The sequence below is a fragment of the Ylistrum balloti genome, unplaced genomic scaffold (genome assembly GCF_031769215.1).
Source record: "Ylistrum balloti isolate Yb309-2 unplaced genomic scaffold, AGI_CSIRO_Ybal_v1 Utg369630, whole genome shotgun sequence".
NCBI classification, from domain to species: domain Eukaryota; kingdom Metazoa; phylum Mollusca; class Bivalvia; order Pectinida; family Pectinidae; genus Ylistrum; species Ylistrum balloti.
The window spans coordinates 1,504,627-1,526,114 of NW_026781896.1; the positions used below are offsets into that span (position 1 = coordinate 1,504,627).

At 35.1% G+C, this 21,488-nt stretch overlaps 1 protein-coding gene across 1 annotated transcript; it reads right to left on the minus strand.

Annotated features, from left to right (window-relative positions):
• Positions 1–281: 281 nt before the first annotated feature.
• Positions 282–21,224, minus strand: LOC132551945 (neuroglobin-like). The gene is made up of 3 exons (XM_060216092.1): positions 21,073–21,224; positions 866–1,097; positions 282–422 (listed from the first exon to the last, which is right to left on the minus strand). Exons 1-3 carry the CDS (start codon positions 21,222–21,224, stop codon positions 282–284), a joined length of 525 nt encoding a protein of 174 aa, XP_060072075.1.
• Positions 21,225–21,488: the final 264 nt, after the last annotated feature.

Below are 21,488 nucleotides of genomic sequence, written 5' to 3' on the forward strand. Positions count from 1 at the left end.
TATGCTCTCCAAAGCGCATTGCCCATGCGTAGTGCTTCTGAAAAAAGTGCCCTGTCAGTCAAGCTTTTTCGAAATTATAACCTTTCACCTCTGCTTAATCGATACAATATTATTCTTTTCGTTTTGTTCTTTTAGATACATTAACTGCCATATTTTGAAAACAATTTATTACATCAGAAATCAACACACGCGAAATAGTACTACATATATCCTATGGAGAATTGATAACACCACGACATATACTTCTTCTCTGATATAATATTCACATATAGTTGATCTGATCATTTTTTGCCCGCTACGATTCCCATCTTGAATTTGCTGCCTATATATTCAAATACATGCAACCAAGCACTTTCAACAGCAGGTGAAAAGTCCTCTCCCATCAACTCCTTAAAAGCATCCCGAATTGCCGGCCAAAGGTGCTGCAACAGAAGAACAGACTATTATCGACAAGGGCGAGGCCAACGAAATCTGGCATGCATCCAAAGAGGAATAACTCGATTATAATACGCTTACACGGAAAGAGTTGGCCGTCACGATATCAACAAAATTGTTATCTTTCTGCGGTGTTAAAACATTTGAATTAGGGGAAATTAATGCATATAGTTTGTGAATTTTAATAACTGATATGTTTATAAACTGAATGGATTTTTTTCTCGTTTGATTGGGTAAATTGACAGAGCTGCTACCCTATTAGCACGGGATTTCTTTTACAACAGAAGTTTTACATCGTCCTATGTTACATAAGTCAGAAGTAATTACATCCCTGTAAGCCCATGGCGTGTACTACCTAATCATCATCTATTGCACTACAAAGATGTGTTGATTAATAATTAAAACATTATAAGGACAGTTGGCTGCCTACCGGAACCATATCTGACTTCACGTTATATGTAGCATGACGCTCGCCCATGGCAATGAGTACGTTTGTGAGGAAAACCGAGTCTTCTAGACTCTCTACCGCAGCGCCCAGTCCCTGCATCACAATGGTGGCATGGCGCGTCAGCTTCTCCTGGTCAAACTCCATCTTGTCAGGGTTGTCTGATTTCATTAGCTTATAGAACAGCTTTTTCAGGCCTTCATTACTTTCAAATAACCTGTCAAAAACACAAAGTTATAAATAAGTTGGTTGATGTTGATAATGAGACGAAACTTTGTTTTTTACGATAACACTTAAGTTCTACATTTGCCAATCTGAAGGACTGAAATGTCTGTTTGAAACGACTGGCTTCATAATCAATTAATTCACAGATTCCGTGAGTGATATAATAAGGACAACATTATTTTCAGCATCTAACTTTTGTACACACACAGCCAAGAATAAGCATTTATTCATCGATCTCAAGCCAGCAATGTTGTGTTGTTTACAAACTCGTGTGATACGGATATCGTTTCTGTAGGCGTATCGGTACCATTTAAGACAGAGTTTCAGTGGGGTGTGTTTTTAATAGCCAAAAAAGGAAATTTTCATCGATTTCTTTATTTTCATCGTTTGTAAACGTAATCTTTGCGATTAGCTGGCCTCACTTACACGAACATTTGTCATTTCTTAGTAATGCAAGCAAACATTCTTGTTGGCATATGATTTAAATAGATTGACCAATAAAATGAAAACGAAACCATCTGAAACCAATTAATAAACAATAAATTTCTACCAATAGAACAATACAATAGGATTAAGAATGTAAAGCTGACATAACAAATTTATATTACAACCTGAAAATGAATCAATCGACTGTCAAAGACTGTCACATTTTATGTCCCAATGTTGACAGTCTCCTTTACAAGCTTTGGCTTTTGCTCAAGTTTAAATATCATTAAATGTCATACTCAGTCTAACGCTTTAATAACGTCGTAGAATGTTATTCTAACTATGTAAATAATATCACACACTTCCACTAAGTTTATATTTATAGTGTAGTAATTCTATTTTTAGCCTGATTGGCGGATGTGTAATCTAGAAGGCAGTTATGAATGTTCTCCCCATTATCCTACTTATGATTAAGTGAAACTATTATTAATTAAGAACTAAAGAACAGTGATATTCCTTTCTCCGATAGGTATTTTAATATTGATCACTGAACAATAACTCTTAATGGACACGTAAAGAGTCCTTAACTTCTCCTAATAGCCAGACAGCGTTACATTTATATCTGACGATGATAATGCATTATCGGCCACCGTGACCTCACCAAGAAACCTTCTTCCTTTATACGCGTCTTTCTTTGCTGTTGCAGTATCATTGATATTACGTATTTTGCTATTTTTAAAGCCGTTTTGTAAGACACCTTGTGGGGAGGTCAGAGTATCAAATCAAAAACTCTAAAGATCTGGCAGAACCTATGCTCTCAGTCCGAAATTTAAAAAAAGATGGGAATTTCGTTTCATTCTACGTTGTCTCGCTTTTAAGCAACATGCCATCCGCCCCCTTCATTTGCCTGACAGGACAAGACTAACCCTTGGAAATGATATGTTGACCACATATAGGAGAGTGTCACGAAAGGGACAAAAAAAATGACAGTACACATCCAATCAATTACTACCAACTACAATATCACAGTCACATGTAGAAATAAATCTACGCGGTTATGCCCTTTCTTGACAATCTTCTTGCTAAGAAACATAACGGCACGGTCAAAGTAACAATAAATAGCTTAAAGACACGCACAGACCGATTCCTAAATTTCCAATCTCACCATCCCTTAAACAGAATTTGGGTGCTGCACGTACCATAGACATTAGAAACGATTGCTATGAAACAATTGGATAAAAAAAACAAGAACAAAATCGCATCCATGGCGCCATGATATCCTGACTGGGCGTGAAAAGAGAAAATTTCTAGCAGCAAGTCATGGAAGCCTTCTGGACACACTGCAGAGGACCAGTTCTAAACACGGACAATGGACACATAAATTGCGCACATCTTTGACTTGGTTAAAAAATCATCGATTTTCGTAGAAAAGCACATGGTTTTCACCTTATGTACTTATGCAATATCACCAATTCAACAAACATTTATTGTTTCTCCGTCTTGCCGTTTCAGCTTTATAAGATTTTTTCATAACCGATAGATTCTATTATTTTGTTACCATTTCGTACAAAGCAATGCCTACCTTCACCAATTTGAAGATCATGTCACATGATAGTGGACGCTAGGCCAAGAGAAAAGGAGATAAGATAGAAATAATGTTTAGTCACAGAAGTGTTTGTTTAAAGACCGTTTGAAGCAGTTAGGCTGGTGTAATGGAGGTTATGTCTGCAAGCACGCTATCAATTTGACAACGGTTCTTTCAAATATGCTTTAAACTGGAATTTTGTCCGCCGAAGGAGACAATACAGTCATTGAAACGTCATATGTAATTTTCTAACAGGAATATATATTCAATACACGTTACCACCCAGAAGAAAATGCGTTGTTGCTTTGTATCCTTTCGCTGGAGCTTCATAGCAACAGACTACAGAATGCGTCCTTGTATTAATGATAAACATCATAGGTTGTTGAGAAGCAAAACTTGACGTACTGACAGTGTTTAATGAGTGGTTTATATCTTAATTCAGAATAAAATAAGATATAGAGAGAAATTGTTGTAAACAATGTTCTCATCATAGAAGTGAATGTTTCTTTGATGGATTGCTTTTATATTCATTTGGGTGTATTTGTCTATATCTACATGTTGTATTTTAAATTCATTGATATAGCGGCACTATTCAAAATATACACATGTACATGGTGTTCTTAAGAAATGTTCAGATAATAAATATTAGGAAATGTATTTAATTATTCGGCTATCTAGATTTTTGACATTTTTGTTGATCGCCCTTGATTTTCCTCAGTCGCCTCCTAGGCTTCAAAGATTTAGCCCTTTGATGTAGATGTCTAGGAGATTAAAGAAGCTTGCTGATGCATTTTAATTCATTATTTGACTTTATCGTATAAAATTTTTAATTTGTATGAAAGATGCTATCATATTGCTTATTTTACAGGATATCTCATTTACAATATTTTGTAACGTGTTTTATCAGAACACTTTGTTTTTATCGGTTTTATTATATCGAACATCATTATATCATTTTACACATTTGGTACTCAACGAATCAAACTCGGGAATTTTTAGACATCGTGTAAATATTCAAGATCTAGAAAATGTAGGAAAGTGTAAACAGACACATTAACAGCATGTTGATTTATTATTCCGAGCTGGTATACGTACTAATTGATTTATCGAAAGATACTATTTACTTTTGTTGATTTTGTGGAAACTTCCGAATCAATTATTGATTCTGACCTTAACGTTACTGTATCACAGAGGTAGTTTCATTTTCATCTATAATTGTATTCATGGCTCATATTTTCAATCACTTAACAACACTTAACAACAGAATAGGTACTCCTGCACAATTTTCGTCTTTGGTTCATTGACATAACCATTCATGGTTCAAGTAGTTATTTGTAACATTGTTTTAAAGCCGCGTTAGCAAAGAACTATGCATTTTTCTGGTTAACATGAATATATATGCATAATAGAGACACTGAAATTGATACAAATTCTAAAAGTGAAAGTCATATAGTTGAATGCTAACAAAGATAAGCTGGTAATGTTTGCAAAAGTCGTAAAACAAAATATGTGATGTTAAAGCATTCTGTAGAGCTTCGGTTGATAAACTTACATTTAAAAACAGCGCTATACAACATTCCTCAATAAACATAATTTTTAAAAATGTTATCATTCTCCCTTTGAAGTTTTAGCAAATGAACAAGAATTTCGTGCTCCTGTTTGAGTATTGTCACCATACTGACACAAACCAAGTAACGTTAAAATTTTGTTTTAAACTCCAATTCCATTCAGACGTAATGGGCAACCAATACAAGATCATTTATACAGATCAATTATCCATACTGTAGCTCAAATAAGATGATAGGCATTAAACCTTGACGAAACAGTTGTAGAATGCAGATTTATTAATTTGTTAGCTCTTCCTTATTCTTAAATCCTATTGAGTGGTGTTAACTTGAGTGTCATTTGTACCATCCCCACAGATTGTCTGCTGTTTGTTCAAATATGGCAGCATCCTATAATTTACTTTCCCAATTGCTTCATCTTGATGGCGTTAATTGATTTTATTTAATTTTTCAAAAGTGTGAAAGATCTGTTTTGAACTTTGGTCTTAAGTGTTGCTAGCAATCTGTAATATTCTGCGTAGGGGATAGTTACCCCTATTTCCTGACTAATTACATGTATTTCCCATTCGTTACCATGTACGGCAGAGAAGGGGCTAGATTGAATTGAGCCAAGATTCTCTAAGGCGTCATGAAAACACTAGTCTGAAGAGGATAACATCTTGAAACAAATGAAGAAATGAAGAAAAACAAAACAGAATAAAAGGATACAACGGAAGTCGAGCGAATAGCAAAACATTTTCCGAAACGCCATGTAATTTCCCGAAACATGTTATAATGATTTTGTCTACGTTTGTGGTAAGATCTTGGTATTTTTGTATTATTTTAAATCCTATTCATCCTTTAGATATCTAATTCCTATTCTTTGTCATTACTTTTGGTAGCGAAATCAAGGAATGTGATATCTCGAGATCTCGGTTACATTCATTGCTATACTGTAGCTTTGTGATAGAGAAAATCGAGCTAACCATCAACACGGCCGTTAACTATATACCTTTTTAAATGACTTCAACTGACAGTGCGTGAGTGTAATGCATTGCAATGGCAAGGCACCAATGATCTCTGGTATCATGGTACATGATAATACATTCCCATGAAACTGCCTTCTTAGATGTTCTTTGACGTTCTAAGGAATTAACATTATATCATGTATGATGCATTCACTGTAATCATGTGATTATTTATAGCATAAAAGTCTCTGAACAGACATTGCTTATCACTGTTCACATTGGTTGCTAAGATACTTGATCACGATTGTCGTTGGGAGTTTGATGTTCGCCCCAAAACAATGAAAAATGCATTAGCATATTTTAGATATACAACATCATTAATATCGATGTGTGAATTTCTGTACTGGTGTGCACTTAGACGAACTATGGTGTCGATTGTCTGACAAAACAAAGCATTACACAATGAAAGGTATTACAGAGAATGTATTATCGTCATTCCTGTGGTTTTTGTTTCACTAGTAAGTTATTCACTCAAGCAGAAATGCATTAAAGTAATCAACTCACTGGGGCGGAATAAAAAGTCAAAGCTATTATGTTCATGTTAAACGTATGTTTTGAGTAAAAATCAATTAAGTCGTCGTCAAGGAGACGCAATATATAAACATTCTTTTTTGTTTTGTTTTGCTAATACCTATCATGCCAATTTATAGACAATTTCTAACTAGCATCTCTAACTATATAATCAAACTGATGTAACTTGCCGATTTATACTGGTAGTCGTGAAATGAACTAAAATCATTTTAAGATAGATCAATAATTGTAAACGAAGATCGATATGAGCGTCTTGTTCGTGTTTTAGATAAACGGAGTTAAATGAACTCACTGTAGATATTGTTTATATTTACTTTTCGCAAGAGTTAAATACTTACTCTTGATAGTACAAAAGTCGCATGCATAAATTTATAATCAGAAACAGGTGCGCTTCCCAAAGATTCGATAAATTTGGTTATTTTCGATGTTAAATCAATACTTGCAATTGGAATAAATGTGTACCTGCGTCACGTGATTACTAGAATATCTACAGAGTAATAAATGAAGTATTTGTTTGATGATAAAATCATGGTACATGTATCCTATATCCCTACACAATATTGTCCTTCAGTTCAGTCAGTTCATATCTTCATGATAAAAGACTATATATATATGTATACTGATAATTTAAAATCATTAACTCTGTTATACATTAAGTAAATTGTTTTAACTAGTGAATCATAACCCTTAATTAATATTTCCTTGCTACCACGAGGTCTTCCAAATTCCATAGGGAAAATCTTCAACGGCCATGATATCAGTTTTACTACCAGGATTCTGTCGTGTGATATTGACCTTGAAGGACTAGGGTGAGGATATGTATTTGAGATAGGATCAGAAATTATGTCTCGCGGATATTTGGATATTCAATATCACGGGACTATGATTTATCGTTTGATGCTGGTTATTATACATCTAAGGGTTTGTTACTTAATTTGGCTTACTGACAATGTACAACCAATTTATACCCAAAATGAAAATGTATATCAGGATGAGTAAACTAAAAGTATGCAGAAGATTAAAATTTAGTGACTATGACGTAAATAAGACATCATCTAGAATATTTCGTTGTATTTAAGAGTAGTTTCGTAAAAGCTGTTTATAACCATTTAAATTTTCATGAAAATGCTATCATAAAAGGGTCGGGTGTATCTCTAAGAATTTTTAATCCCATACAGTGCAGTTTGTTTTGAAAGTCTTTTCCTAAATGTAGCATCATTCCCAACAGGTTAATTTACCTTTAAAACTTCACCTGTTTGCACTTAGCAACCTGTATTACTTTTTAACTATAGATATCTAAGAATATGTTTAAACAATAGTCACATTTTAATTAATTTTATTCTCACAACCTTATTATGTATGTAAAAACCTACATGTCTTGTGAAATATTTTAATGTTTTGACTTGTATATATATTATTTTGAATGTAATATTTATGAAAATTTTGTAAAGTTTAAACAACAAAAATTTAATTTTCACATTTTAGAGTATTGACTGTTTTCACATATACTTTGTACCTTGTGTTTGTGTAGACATGTTGTACTAATTGGCCAAAACTTTAAATGGAACTGAAATGACTATTAATCATTTCTCATTGATAAATTAGTAGATTTGATGCCAATTACCAAGCAATAATGACCTAACCTATAAGCTCAGCATCCCATTATTGCAAGAACTTTTTGTGGGGTTGCAGGCGTAAGTATTACTTTGTTGCCACGATGGGTTTCAGTTCACCATCAATAGGGAGGAGTGACATAGCAGCTAAATGAGATGGGTATCCAAGCACGTGTTGATTAGTATAAACAATGCTATGTCACATCTTTCATCCTTCATATTTTTCTGTCCTTGCATTTGAATTTTAAAACAAACCCATAGTCTTTCTTCATAATCATGACTAATGCTCAGATTAATCCTCAATTTGTTGAAAACAGACAGGGTGGTCAGAACTTGAGTACATGGAGGTAACACCTATTGGGCTAGGTTGGCCCGTGGTGAAAGGTATATCAAATATTTTTGAAAATGTATATAGGATTATATGATATGTAATATATTTATTTTCTCTAGTTTTCTTTCAGGTTCATTTGTTTTTTATTTCAAATACTCTAGTTTTATATAAGATACGTTTCTCATTATGGTTTAGTTTTGTTTCTGGTACTTTATTATATAACACTAAAATGATTATTTTATGCTATGTATGGTAATTAAGTTAAATATTGTATATATCAATGATAGATTACTTAGTTCAATGATAGCTTTTTACAGGTACTTTTTCCTTCATATCATAATAATTTTAGGAATAACTTCGGGTGTTGTGCTTCATCATCCGACATAGCAATTTAATTTATTTATACATGTTTTTGTACTGAATGATTTCAAACTTAATTATTCAGTATTTTTCATCAATTAAAATCTGTGTATATTAAGCTTAATGTCTCAATCATACCAAAAATAGTTTGTGAAAAACACAGGTAAATCTCAGGTAATAATCCAGGTAAGAAAATGGCAGCTTATATGAAACAAGATATAACTGCCTTGCTTTTGCTTCCTAAAACAACCCCATCCTACTGCTAAAAAAGATGTTGGCTCTCAGAGAAAGTCCCCATGAATGAGACTGCATTACAAAGACGTACAATTTATATCATTTCACCACAATTAGAACGAAATAATAATTGTTTCCCTGGTGCATATTTCTATTTGTAATATATTTTTTAGTTATTCACTATTGTCACGATTCGTTACCTTCTTTTATAAAAAAAAGACTTAATTATTTATTTTTGTGTGTGTAGTAGTACATTTACAATTGCATATTATATGTATATTCAACACCTTTGGTCCCATGATAGAACAGAACGGTGCCAGAAACACTCGACTACATTTACAACTGCCTCCTTACTGTCTCCGTCAACCATTCTGCTACCAAAGTAATCGGTTTTTCTATTCCTGGTAGAAACAGACAACACTGTCAAATATTGCATTTTATCATATTCCAGGAAAAGACAATCGAACGCAATATACACATGGTGAACATGTAAGATATTAAGAAAAGTACGGAATGCATTGGGGAAAACGACTCGAGTGTAATCTGGTCGGAGAAATTGCGTGTTTTTTATCAATGCTGTGTGGCATTTATAGATCAAAGCAATCATTAAGGCACATGCCCACACATCGTCATATTATCAAAGAATTGGATATTATGTCTGAAGCTGTAGAAGTACGATTTATCCAAATGGGACACAAGAAAATAAATACAATAGTAACAAAGAAACTTAATTTAAACTTTAATGTCCTGAATCTAGGACGAAAATATGATCAAAAGACAAATAGGTATCAAAGTACATGGGCAACAACACGATATGTATCTGAAGGATTCACGTGTCCTTCTGCATCGACGATATCTGCCATGTAAATCTTGGTCAAACTAAATAAGTACATGATAACGGCCAATAAGAACACCATAATCAGCAGCAAACCACCTGAAACAATGATCGTAATCTAGGTTAAACCAAAGTAATTCTACGTTCTCTAAATAAAAACTAGAAAAATGAAGAAGGAGTCACAAGACATATTAGTGAATATCGAACGTTGCGAATTTCCATGATACTTTCATTGTTTGTTGTTTGGCCTACAGTCACAAAACTCTGCAGAAACGTAACAGGATCTGCATGTAAAAGGTTAAGATTAGCACGCAACAAAGTCCGTCTGGTGTGCTTCTGATCATCTGTCAGAAGTTTTGGTACACTACGGGTTAGGAGCTTTCTCATTGCAAGATCTTCCATAATAAAGGAATATATTCTTTGCTGTGAAATCCAAACTGAACTAGCAAAATAGATCTCTGAAACTCACCTGTCAGCCATCATTATATCATTGACTTTTATTGACCATTTTCTGGGGTTGCAACAGTGACAGACATCCCAAGACGGGCGTCATCCCCTAGGCTCTAACTACCACGCTAAAATTCCGCCATTCAACTTTTAACTATAGCATATGAAGGGGCATAATTTCATGGTGTTGCTACCATATCAGTATAGGTATCATTAGGTGCTTGCGAAACTTTTTCAGGCAAATATTGAATCACTGCTCTTTCAGCGATTTTGTCAATTTTGCAAAAGTCACTTGCTTTGTTTATTTTAGAATTCTTCGACATAATCTGACAAAATGACACATATATTCGGGTACACAGCCTTAAATATACAGGGAATAGTAAAGATGACAAATGTACATCCCTGCTTAATTTCTTCAATACACGGATCACAACTTATCAATTAGTTCTCGTATATTAATGTATTACCATCAAATTTGCACTTTTTCTCAAATAAGTGATTAAATAATAATGATAAAAATACTAAAACAAGCAAAACTACAAATAGTTATTTGTTGTGACTCGGAAACCTAGAAATCAACTTAATTAGCATTTGTATAACTCACTTTGCGGATAATCGTGGATTATAAAAGATGATAGATATATTGGATAACTTTTCGTGTCATATTGTTTCTGTAATTTGGCTGATGACATAAATCTGTAAAGATAAAGAAACGCTAACACACGGACTTAAAAAAAACTATGTATTTTTTATTTATAGCTAATTCATATTATCTATCAAAGATTTATATAAAGAGAAAATCTGCAATAATCATGTTACACGAAATACCAAAGTTAACGGTCATGAAATTGACAATTATCACACGTGTAAAACTGAAACATACAAATGTTTATTCTGAGTGAAAAGAATATCAGAGGAGACACTATATATGGTTACTTGAAATATGTCGGTGCCGCTGCCAACATGGTGGTACATGTAAAGATGGAATATGATTTGCCTCTGGTGTCGAAATCAATAGAAGATGCTAATAAAATGCCTTTGATTACTTAAGCGTTTAACATCAATTCTGTGATTAATAATTAAAGACGTAGCCGCCAAAGGGTCATTACAGTCATGCATTGATTTTGTACGACATCTATAAGGCATGTAGAATACAAAATCAGAAGTCTTATCTGACATAATCAGAAGCCATTGATCATCACATTATGTCCCTCCTACAACATTCGGAACAGAGATGTTTCATATATTTCAAGATAACCACAAATGTTACTAAAATTGATTGTGCTTGGTAACAAAATGGTGGATAAGAAAACATTTGAACACGCGCCAGTACAATTTACGTTGTACATGATATAGAGACAGTGTCTGATATAGGGCGACTGTAAACATATCTTCAGATTGTGCAGCATATAGGGACAGTGTCTGATATAGGGCCACTGTAAACATATCTTCAGATTGTGCAGCATATAGGGACAGTGTCTGATATAAGGCGACTGTAAACATATCTTCAGATTGTACAGGACAAAGGGACAGTGTCTGATATAGGGCGACTGTAAACAAATCTCCAGATTGTACAGCATATAGGGACAGTGTCTGATATAGGGCGACTGTAAACATATCTCCAGATTGTACAGGACAAAGGGACAGTGTCTGATATAGGGCCACTGTAAACATATCTTCAGATTGTACAGGACAAAGGGACAGTGTCTGATATAGGGCCACTGTAAACATATCTTCAGATTGTACAGGATATAGGGACAGTGTCTGATATAGGGCCACTGTAAACATATCTTCAGATTGTACAGGACAAAGGGACAGTGTCTGATATAGGGCCACTGTAAACATATCTTCAGATTGTACAGCATATAGGGACAGTGTCTGATATAGGGCGACTGTAAACATATCTTCAGATTGTGCAGCATATAGGGACAGTGTCTGATATAGGGCGACTGTAAACATATCTTCAGATTGTACAGGACAAAGGGACAGTGTCTGATATAGGGCCACTGTAAACATATCTCCAGATTGTACAGCATATAGGGACAGTGTCTGATATAGGGCCACTGTAAACATATCTTCAGATTGTACAGCATATAGGGACAGTGTCTGATATAGGGCGACTGTAAACATATCTCCAGATTGTACAGCATATAGGGACAGTGTCTGATATAGGGCGACTGTATACATATCTCCAGATTGTACAGGACAAAGGGACAGTGTCTGATATAGGGCCACTGTAAACATATCTCCAGATTGTACAGCATATAGGGACAGTGTCTGATATAGGGCCACTGTAAACATATCTTCAGATTGTGCAGCATATAGGGACAGTGTCTGATATAGGGCGACTGTAAACATATCTTCAGATTGTACAGGACAAAGGGACAGTGTCTGATATAGGGCGACTGTAAACATATCTTCAGATTGTACAGGACAAAGGGACAGTGTCTGATATAGGGCTACTGTAAACATATCTTCAGATTGTACAGGACAAAGGGACAGTGTCTGATATAGGGCGACTGTAAACATATCTTCAGATTGTACAGCTTATAGGGACAGTGTCTGATATAGGGCCACTGTAAACATATCTTCAGATTGTACAGGACAAAGGGACAGTGTCTGATATAGGGCGACTGTAAACAAATCTCCAGATTGTACAGCATATAGGGACAGAGTCTGATATAGGGCCACTGTAAACATATCTTCAGATTGTACAGGACAAAGGGACAGTGTCTGATATAGGGCGACTGTAAACATATCTTCAGATTGTACAGCATATAGGGACAGTGTCTGATATAGGGCCACTGTAAACATATCTTCAGATTGTACAGGACAAAGGGACAGTGTCTGATATAGGGCCACTGTAAACATATCTCCAGATTGTACAGGACAAAGGGACAGTGTCTGATATAGGGCCACTGTAAACATATCTTCAGATTGTACAGCATATAGGGACAGTGTCTGATATAGGGCCACTGTAAACAAATCTCCAGATTGTACAGCATATAGGGACAGTGTCTGATATAGGGCGACTGTAAACATATCTTCAGATTGTACAGCATATAGGGACAGTGTCTGATATAGGACCACTGTAAACATATCTTCAGATTGTACAGGACAAAGGGACAGTGTCTGATATAGGGCCACTGTAAACATATCTTCAGATTGTGCAGCATATAGGGACAGTGTCTGATATAGGGCCACTGTAAACATATCTTCAGATTGTGCAGCATATAGGGACAGTGTCTGATATAGGGCCACTGTAAACATATCTTCAGATTGTGCAGCATATAGGGACAGTGTCTGATATAGGGCCACTGTAAACATATCTTCAGATTGTACAGCATATAGGGACAGTGTCTGATATAGGGCGACTGTATACATATCTCCAGATTGTACAGCATATAGGGACAGTGTCTGATATAGGGCGACTGTATACATATCTCCAGATTGTACAGCATATAGGGACAGTGTCTGATATAGGGCGACTGTATACATATCTCCAGATTGTACAGCATATAGGGACAGTGTCTGATATAGGGCGACTGTATACATATCTCCAGATTGTACAGCATATAGGGACAGTGTCTGATATAGGGCCACTGTAAACATATCTTCAGATTGTGCAGCATATAGGGACAGTGTCTGATATAGGGCCACTGTAAACATATCTTCAGATTGTGCAGCATATAGGGACAGTGTCTGATATAGGGCCACTGTAAACATATCTTCAGATTGTGCAGCATATAGGGGCAGTGTCTGATATAGGGCCACTGTAAACATATCTCCAGATTGTACAGCATATAGGGACAGTGTCTGATATAGGGCGACTGTATACATATCTTCAGATTGTGTAGGATATAGGGACAGTGTCTGATATAGGGCCACTGTAAACATATCTTCAGATTGTGTAGGATATAGGGACAGTGTCTGATATAGGGCCACTGTAAACATATCTTCAGATTGTACAGCATATAGGGACAGTGTCTGATATAGGGCGACTGTATACATATCTTCAGATTGTGTAGGATATAGGGACAGTGTCTGATATAGGGCCACTGTAAACATATCTTCAGATTGTGTAGGATATAGGGACAGTGTCTGATATAGGGCCACTGTAAACATATCTCCAGATTGTACAGCATATAGGGACAGTGTCTGATATAGGGCGACTGTATACATATCTTCAGATTGTGTAGGATATAGGGACAGTGTCTGATATAGGGCCACTGTAAACATATCTTCAGATTGTGTAGGACAAAGGGACAGTGTCTGATATAGGGCCACTGTAAACATATCTCCAGATTGTACAGCATATAGGGACAGTGTCTGATATAGGGCCACTGTAAACATATCTTCAGATTGTGTAGGATATAGGGACAGTGTCTGATATAGGGCCACTGTAAACATATCTTCAGATTGTGTAGGATATAGTGACAGTGTAAACAATTTTTACATTATATAGGATATAGGGCTAATGCAAATAAATCTTAATATTGTACTGGATATATCCTGTATGTTTGATAAGATATAGGAACATTGCAAACAACTTGTATATTTTGTGGGATAAAGGGATAGTGTTAATGATTTTATGTTGTAGAATAACGGGGCAGTTCGAACACTTTTATGATGTTTAGGATGTAGGGACAGTGTTGACATTTTATGATGTTTAGGATGTAGGGACAGTGTTGACATTTTATGATGTTTAGGATGTAGGGACAGTGTTGACATTTTATGATGTTTAGGATGTAGGGACAGTGTTGACATTTTATGATGTTTAGGATGTAGGGACAGTGTTGACATTTTATGCTGGGTAGGTGAAGTTACTCACTCAGACAGTGTAAAGTTATACGGGATAGTATTTGTATGCAAGCGTGTGGGTTTATTTTGTTGGGTTATGTTGACTGTTCGTAAGAATAATGAAGAATTCAAAAGCACTTTGTCAGACAAACCTGTTTCTGCAGACAGTAGATGAATATAAAGTATAGAAAAATTGATTTAAAACGTAATGAAATAATGTAGTATTGATAAGAACACTGAAAGCCTCTGAAAAGTCGTGATGTTGATATAAAGTCCAAGTGACATATTGACGAGCAAAGAATCAGGGGATCAATATTGGGTTGTTGCGACGTATGCAATTCTGGTCTGATAGAATAGTTTGATACAATTATGACAATAAAAGCCATTTTATACTAGTGCATCTATAACAAAGACATGATTGCATTGTTCCTTAATCAAACAAGAGCTCCAATTAAAGAGGTTTTGTAATGCAGTTTCTAAATTGCAGCTAAAATCCACTGTGGTATCGAAGTAAATCCCTGTAAATCGAAGACAATTTTTAAAAAGACACACAAAAGAAATAACACCTTTCAATACCGATATCAAAACTTTCAATATTCAACCGTCTTATGGAATCTGTTTCCATAGCGTCCAGATTCAGATAATTAACAGAAGATGTGAATTACTAATTGTGTTAATCAGTGAAAACTATTCTAGTAGATAAATCGGTGTCATTACAACAATAACAATAACACGTACATCGGAAGAAAGTCAGAATTCAATACTTAGAAATGTAAACACCCTATACACATATACAGGTTTATCATTTTCGCAATTCATAATTGATGACTGGTCACAATAATGGGGTCGATCAATACAAAGACATATTTAGAAAAAAACAAATAAAAAAAACGGGACAAAAATGTGCCCGCAATAACAGTGTAGTCGTAATTTAGAGGTGGTCGTTAGGGGAGGTTTTACTGCGTGAAGAGATGATTATAGTAAAACGATCGTATCATCAACATATTTGTTAGTGATGTAGTACGATTTTTAGTGGTATAACTAAATTCTCTTGTATGACGTGTATATCATGTCAGCCCAGCAACATTAACACAGAGATTGCTAAATGACACGATCCAAATCTTGATTTGGTGGAAGACCACATTTCTAAATTAGGCGTTACTTTGTTACTTAAAAGAATGCGACACCATGAACTTAGCGAAATGTATTCAAATATTCAATATGGTTTTCTCGATTTCCATGAAAGATGTCGAGAGATGGCAATAACTTATAGATCTCTCGACATCTTTCATGGAAATCTTTTTTTCGTTCATATCTTCTCATCGATTTAGAGTCAAAATTCATCTTTTATTTACATGCCGCTAATATCTTTTAGTTTTCCTAAGTGTTTTCTTCACAACCCGTGGATTTAGAAAATAGATAGAAACTGGCCATGAAGGTACCGTTGTTTATGTATCACTATTAGTACAGTGATATAAATATAATTTATTGATTTACTCGTCTATATTTCAATCAATGGTTTGTTTTACAGACAAGGAATAAATGCTGTAGCAATAGTTTCTGGGATTGAATTATATCTCACTATGGTAATGTAGTACATATCCAATACAAACAGCGGCTTCCATTGACATCATGTTGTTGTCACTGATGTGAAGGAGGTCAATAACACTGTATCATCATGACTAATATTAATTACATTATCTATTAACTTACACACCATGCCAACAGAAACGTATTTAAGTCCACACCATACATAAGAGTATTAACGGGACATTAAATAGCGTACCACTGCATGATATATTGGACGGGATCTAGGTAAACATACCTGTACCTGTTATTATTACTGTCATTGTATTCTGATGATGGGCCTGCATCAGTGGTTCAACAGTGGTCTTGTACTGAGAAATCTAATACAATACAGGGCTTTTATTAGCTTATAACAAACTTTGGAACATTAAAATTGTGTTAATTATTTGAAATTATATTATTCTTGACCAGCTATTGTTATGTTATACAATACGTCTTTAAATATGTTCTTCATATATTGAATTCTATATCACAACGAAACAATTCAGGATCTCACAAGGATCAATTAAGTAATACGATCTAAAAATAGCACGCATTCTCCCAGGGAATTTATGGTACAAGATAGTGATGGGAGCAGTATCTCGGCAGCGTATAAGAGACTAAAACGTCCTTGTCATGATCTCAAATGTCCATTTAGGAACCTTTATCCTGGAAAAGGTGTACCACCTTATGTATATTCGATGAGTTAATATTGCATGTGCAGTGTTAAACGTAAATATAGGTTGATCAGAGTAGTGCCGTTATCATGTGAAGTGTTATATTTAGAAGATAATGTCAGCATCATGTGGTGTTTTATACAGAGACATGTTGGCAAGACTAATCTTATCGCCATGTGAGGAATCATGTATAGAAACAGATTAGGCAGACTAATGGCATGTGACATGTTATATAGAGAGACAGATTTGCAAGACTTATGTCGTCATCATCATGTGACGTGATATATATAGAGACAGATTTGCCACACTAATGTCGTCGTCTTTATGTGACGTGATATATATAGAGATATGTTGAAAAGACTTTTGTAGTCGTCATCATGTGAAATGTTATATATAGAGACAGATTTGCCAGATTAATGTTGTATCGTCATCAAAATGTTTAACTGTCTCCTTATAAGAGCAGAAGTTTGATATTATGTTTGAATAAGGTAAAACATTAAAGGATTCTTTTTTGTTCAATTCTTTTGATTTCCTTCAATTGTATCAAAAATAGAAATTTCATTGAATCTTGGTATTAGCACCATCTGGTTTCATTTAAACCAGTTTTGGGTTTTCTCGCCTCTCTAGATTCTAACAAGTTTGGGTATAAGCATCACTGACGAGTCTTAGATAAACGAAATAGCTGTATAATGCCGTTTTATTCACTATAGGATATGCTATATCCAATGCTAATTTGTACTGAAATGAGCTTTTTATCAGTGTCAGTAGATGCTGCAGTTTTATATACATGGTCATTAGGAACAACGTGATCGTTGTCAACACTGTGTGACCGTCAGTTGAGTGACGTTGTCAACAGTGTTACTATCTGTTAAGTGACGTTGTCAACACTGTGTGACCGTCTGTTGAGTGATGTTGTCTACACTATGTGACCGTCTGTTAAGTGACGTTGTCAACACTGTGTGACCGTCTGTTGAGTGACGTTGTCAACACTGTGTGACCGTCTGTTGAGTGACATTGTCAACATAGTGTGACCGTCTGTTGAGGGACGTTGTCAACATAGTGTGATCGTCTGTTGAGGGACGTTGTCAACAGTGTTACCGTCTGTTGAATGACGTTTTCAACACGGTGTGACCGTCCGTTAAGGGACGTTGTCAACACTGTGGGACCGTTTTTTGAGTGACATTGTCAACACTGTTACTATCTGTTGAGGGACGTTGTCGACACTGTGTGACCGTCTTTTGAGGGACGTTGTCAGCACAGCGTGACCGTCTGTTGAGGGACGTTGTTAACACAGGTGACCGTCTGTTGAGGGACGTTGTTAACACAGGTGACCGTCTGTTAAGGGACGTTGTCAACACAGTGTGACCGTCTGTTGAGGGCGTTGTTCTCACAATTTGACCTTTTGAGTGACTTGGCCTATATATTATATAATATTGTGTTCAGGAACGCTTTAAACATGCTTCGCTCATCAGTTATGACACCTGACGTTGTCAACATAATGTGGCTTTTGATCTAGAGCCGCTTACCACAAGGTGTAAATCTTTAGTCATTGACCGTCTTTTCTCTTGACGTTTCATGTTTATTCGCCTTCTTACAAATGTTTAATCCATATCGAGTACTTTTTCATTCCATTTGTATTACGATTACTAAACATGAAAGTTGGAAATCGTATCAATGTATATTTGAAACATAAAAACATTTACAATTGACTGACGGGTACCAAATAAACATTATCATGAATTTAACTCTGAGGTAAAAACAAAGTGGCATTTATGTCAAAAGAAATAGTGATCCATGTAAGGAGACGATTGCAAGCACCTCTCAGCAACACTTGGTATTGTCGTGAAGTAACTAAGAAGGCAAAGACAATTTGTGATCAACACATGGCGTTGTCGTGAAGCAACTATAAAGGCAAAGACAAATTGTGATCAACACATGGCGTTGTCGTGAAGCAACTATGAATGCAAAGACAAATTGTGATCAACACATGGTATTCTGTCATGCTAAAACAACAGCATTTATACATCATAGACTGGTTTGTTCTGACAGGTGTCTTTATCAAGTGTGAAACACGCTGTAATACATACTGTCATATCTCTAATATTTTACAGTTATCTTGTTTCGATTTTTACATGTATATTCAATTGACAAAGATATACACTTACAATATACGCTTTGATATTAAACAGCACGACTACAGTATCGTTATGATAACAACATAGGTTTAGTTTATACTCTTATTATCAATGATATATAAAGGCCTTTTCTCCGATGGAAGACTTCTCTGAAAACATCAATGTCCCTGCCTTAGATAACGCTACCAAAAAACTGTTCCAATTAACAATTATGTTTTGACTATTGTATAAAAACACAAGCGATAAGCACCTTTAAATATACATATTTAGAGTTAGATAGAGTAGAGCCAAACAATTGTTTAAACTGCATCATAAAGCTATTTCGTTCTTTTAAGAGTCATTATTGATACTTAGGGACTTAAACTTTAAAGCTGAAAAGGCGACAGAGAAAAATCCAAAGTGATCAAAAGAGAAGTGAAAATCTACATAAGGGAAGTACGTTAGTCCTATGATTCCATAGATTTAATCATTTTCATTCATAAATTTATTTATAATGCAATTCAATGTCACAATATATCAAGAAAAAAGGATTTTTATGAAAACAATAACGAAATGACCTTTCCATGAAGGCATGGTTCACAAAAAAAGTCCTCATGTTGAAATAACAGCAACAAGAAACTGTCATATATCGAAGAATTAATGCGTGTCGTTAGAATTTCTTCATCGCCATTATTATTCCCATTTGTTTATCATCAATAAAACTTTTAGAACGCATTTGTTACAAAATCCATTTTTAAAAATCAGAATTCTGTCTTTTGTTATATTACCTATATTTTTTCAAGTTAATCCGAAACATTGTTTGGTCCATAAGGTCTCTCCATCACGGATATTTTACATTATTTATCCGGATTTTTAGTTTCCTTGTTGTAAACGATACTGATTGGAATTAGCAGTTTTATGGGTCGCCTAACCCATTAGGTATAAATAAACAATATTATATTTGCTTAATCATGAAATTATCCCTAATGACAAGCGTCTTGTTCAATAATACTGGGTTACAGTATCATTAGAACGGTCGAGTGTATTCTTGTCCATTGATGATGGGTATCCAGAGATACAGGTGTGATAGTGTAATCAGTTACAGAGTAATGAAGAATTCGCTCTCCTGGAAAATACACAGCGTCGTTAACGGACAAATAAACATCATACGACAAATAAACTCCACCACTAATTAATGTCAGTTCCACTCAGGATCAGGCCATATCATGATATTTTACATTCATTTCTAATTGGTTCAGTTGTTTCACATCAATAGGTTACCTTACTTAGTAGTGAATTCGTCTATGTATAGTAAGACAAGGAAGACAATATCTTTGTATCATTAATACCTTGTCTAATGACCGTTTGAGATTTGTCGAAGCCCGGCCAACATTTAGAATATATAATATTCACAATAAGGGGAGGAAAAACTGCATGATATTATCCGAGAAAACAAATTTAAATAATTCAAAAAATTATATATCGACCTCCTAAGGCAATTCAAAATATACTTTTGTACAAACACGTGTCTACGTATTACTGATGGGTGTATTAAAGCATACGTTGCTAGTTTCCTGAATATTTGTTATATAGTTAATTGGTTACTCTGTAACTAAGGTTACATCAATGAATTTTAATGCCATTTTCGAATGTAATCTTGACTCTAAATACCGATAGTAACCGTTAAAACAACTGAATGCAATGTTTCTATAAAACCTCACATTACAGATATATGTCATTATAGGATATAATCATTTTACTTTGGCAATTTGTCTCGGGTAGTAGAATTTTCTAGAGTAATGATGTTGTACGGGTGATGTTGATATTTATTACCTGTTTAGTTTATATAGACATTAATCAAAACTTTAATATTTACTTTTTGAACACCAATAGTCCAGTTGCAGCCATGTCCTCTCCCAGGATCATCCAACTCTGTTTCACCAGACGCACCTGTTCTGACGTCAAGAAAGTATCCAGTTGTTGAGATGAACGTTGCATCCTGACTGTTCCTGATTGGCTGCACCCCATTTTCTTAAGATGTCCAAAGTAGTGAACAACAACTCCTATGTAGGTGAAAATGAAAGTAGCGCGATCTATATCACTTCATTTGTATACCTCAGAATCAGGTAATGCCACAGAAATCAGTCGAAACGTTTAGAACCGTTGACTAAATTATAATCATAAGTAACACAACTACACAGCACACCAGAGTAGGTAATAAAAACACGTCCTAGTGCTGAAGTCACCAACTTCTATACTCGAAGTAATGATACAATCGATTTACATTTCAAT

Excerpts from the sequence above, each read along its gene's own strand:
- LOC132551945 (XM_060216092.1), bottom strand. The coding sequence starts at position 21,224 with ATGGGGTGCAGCCAATCAGGAACAGTCAGGATGCAACGTTCATCTCAA. Across the intron at positions 1,098-21,072 it reads GGACTATTGGTGTTCAAAAA|GTTATTTGAAAGTAATGAAG; the intron begins GTAAATATTAAA and ends TGTTTTTGACAG. Across the intron at positions 423-865 it reads TGAAGTCAGATATGGTTCCG|CACCTTTGGCCGGCAATTCG; the intron begins GTAGGCAGCCAA and ends CTTCTGTTGCAG.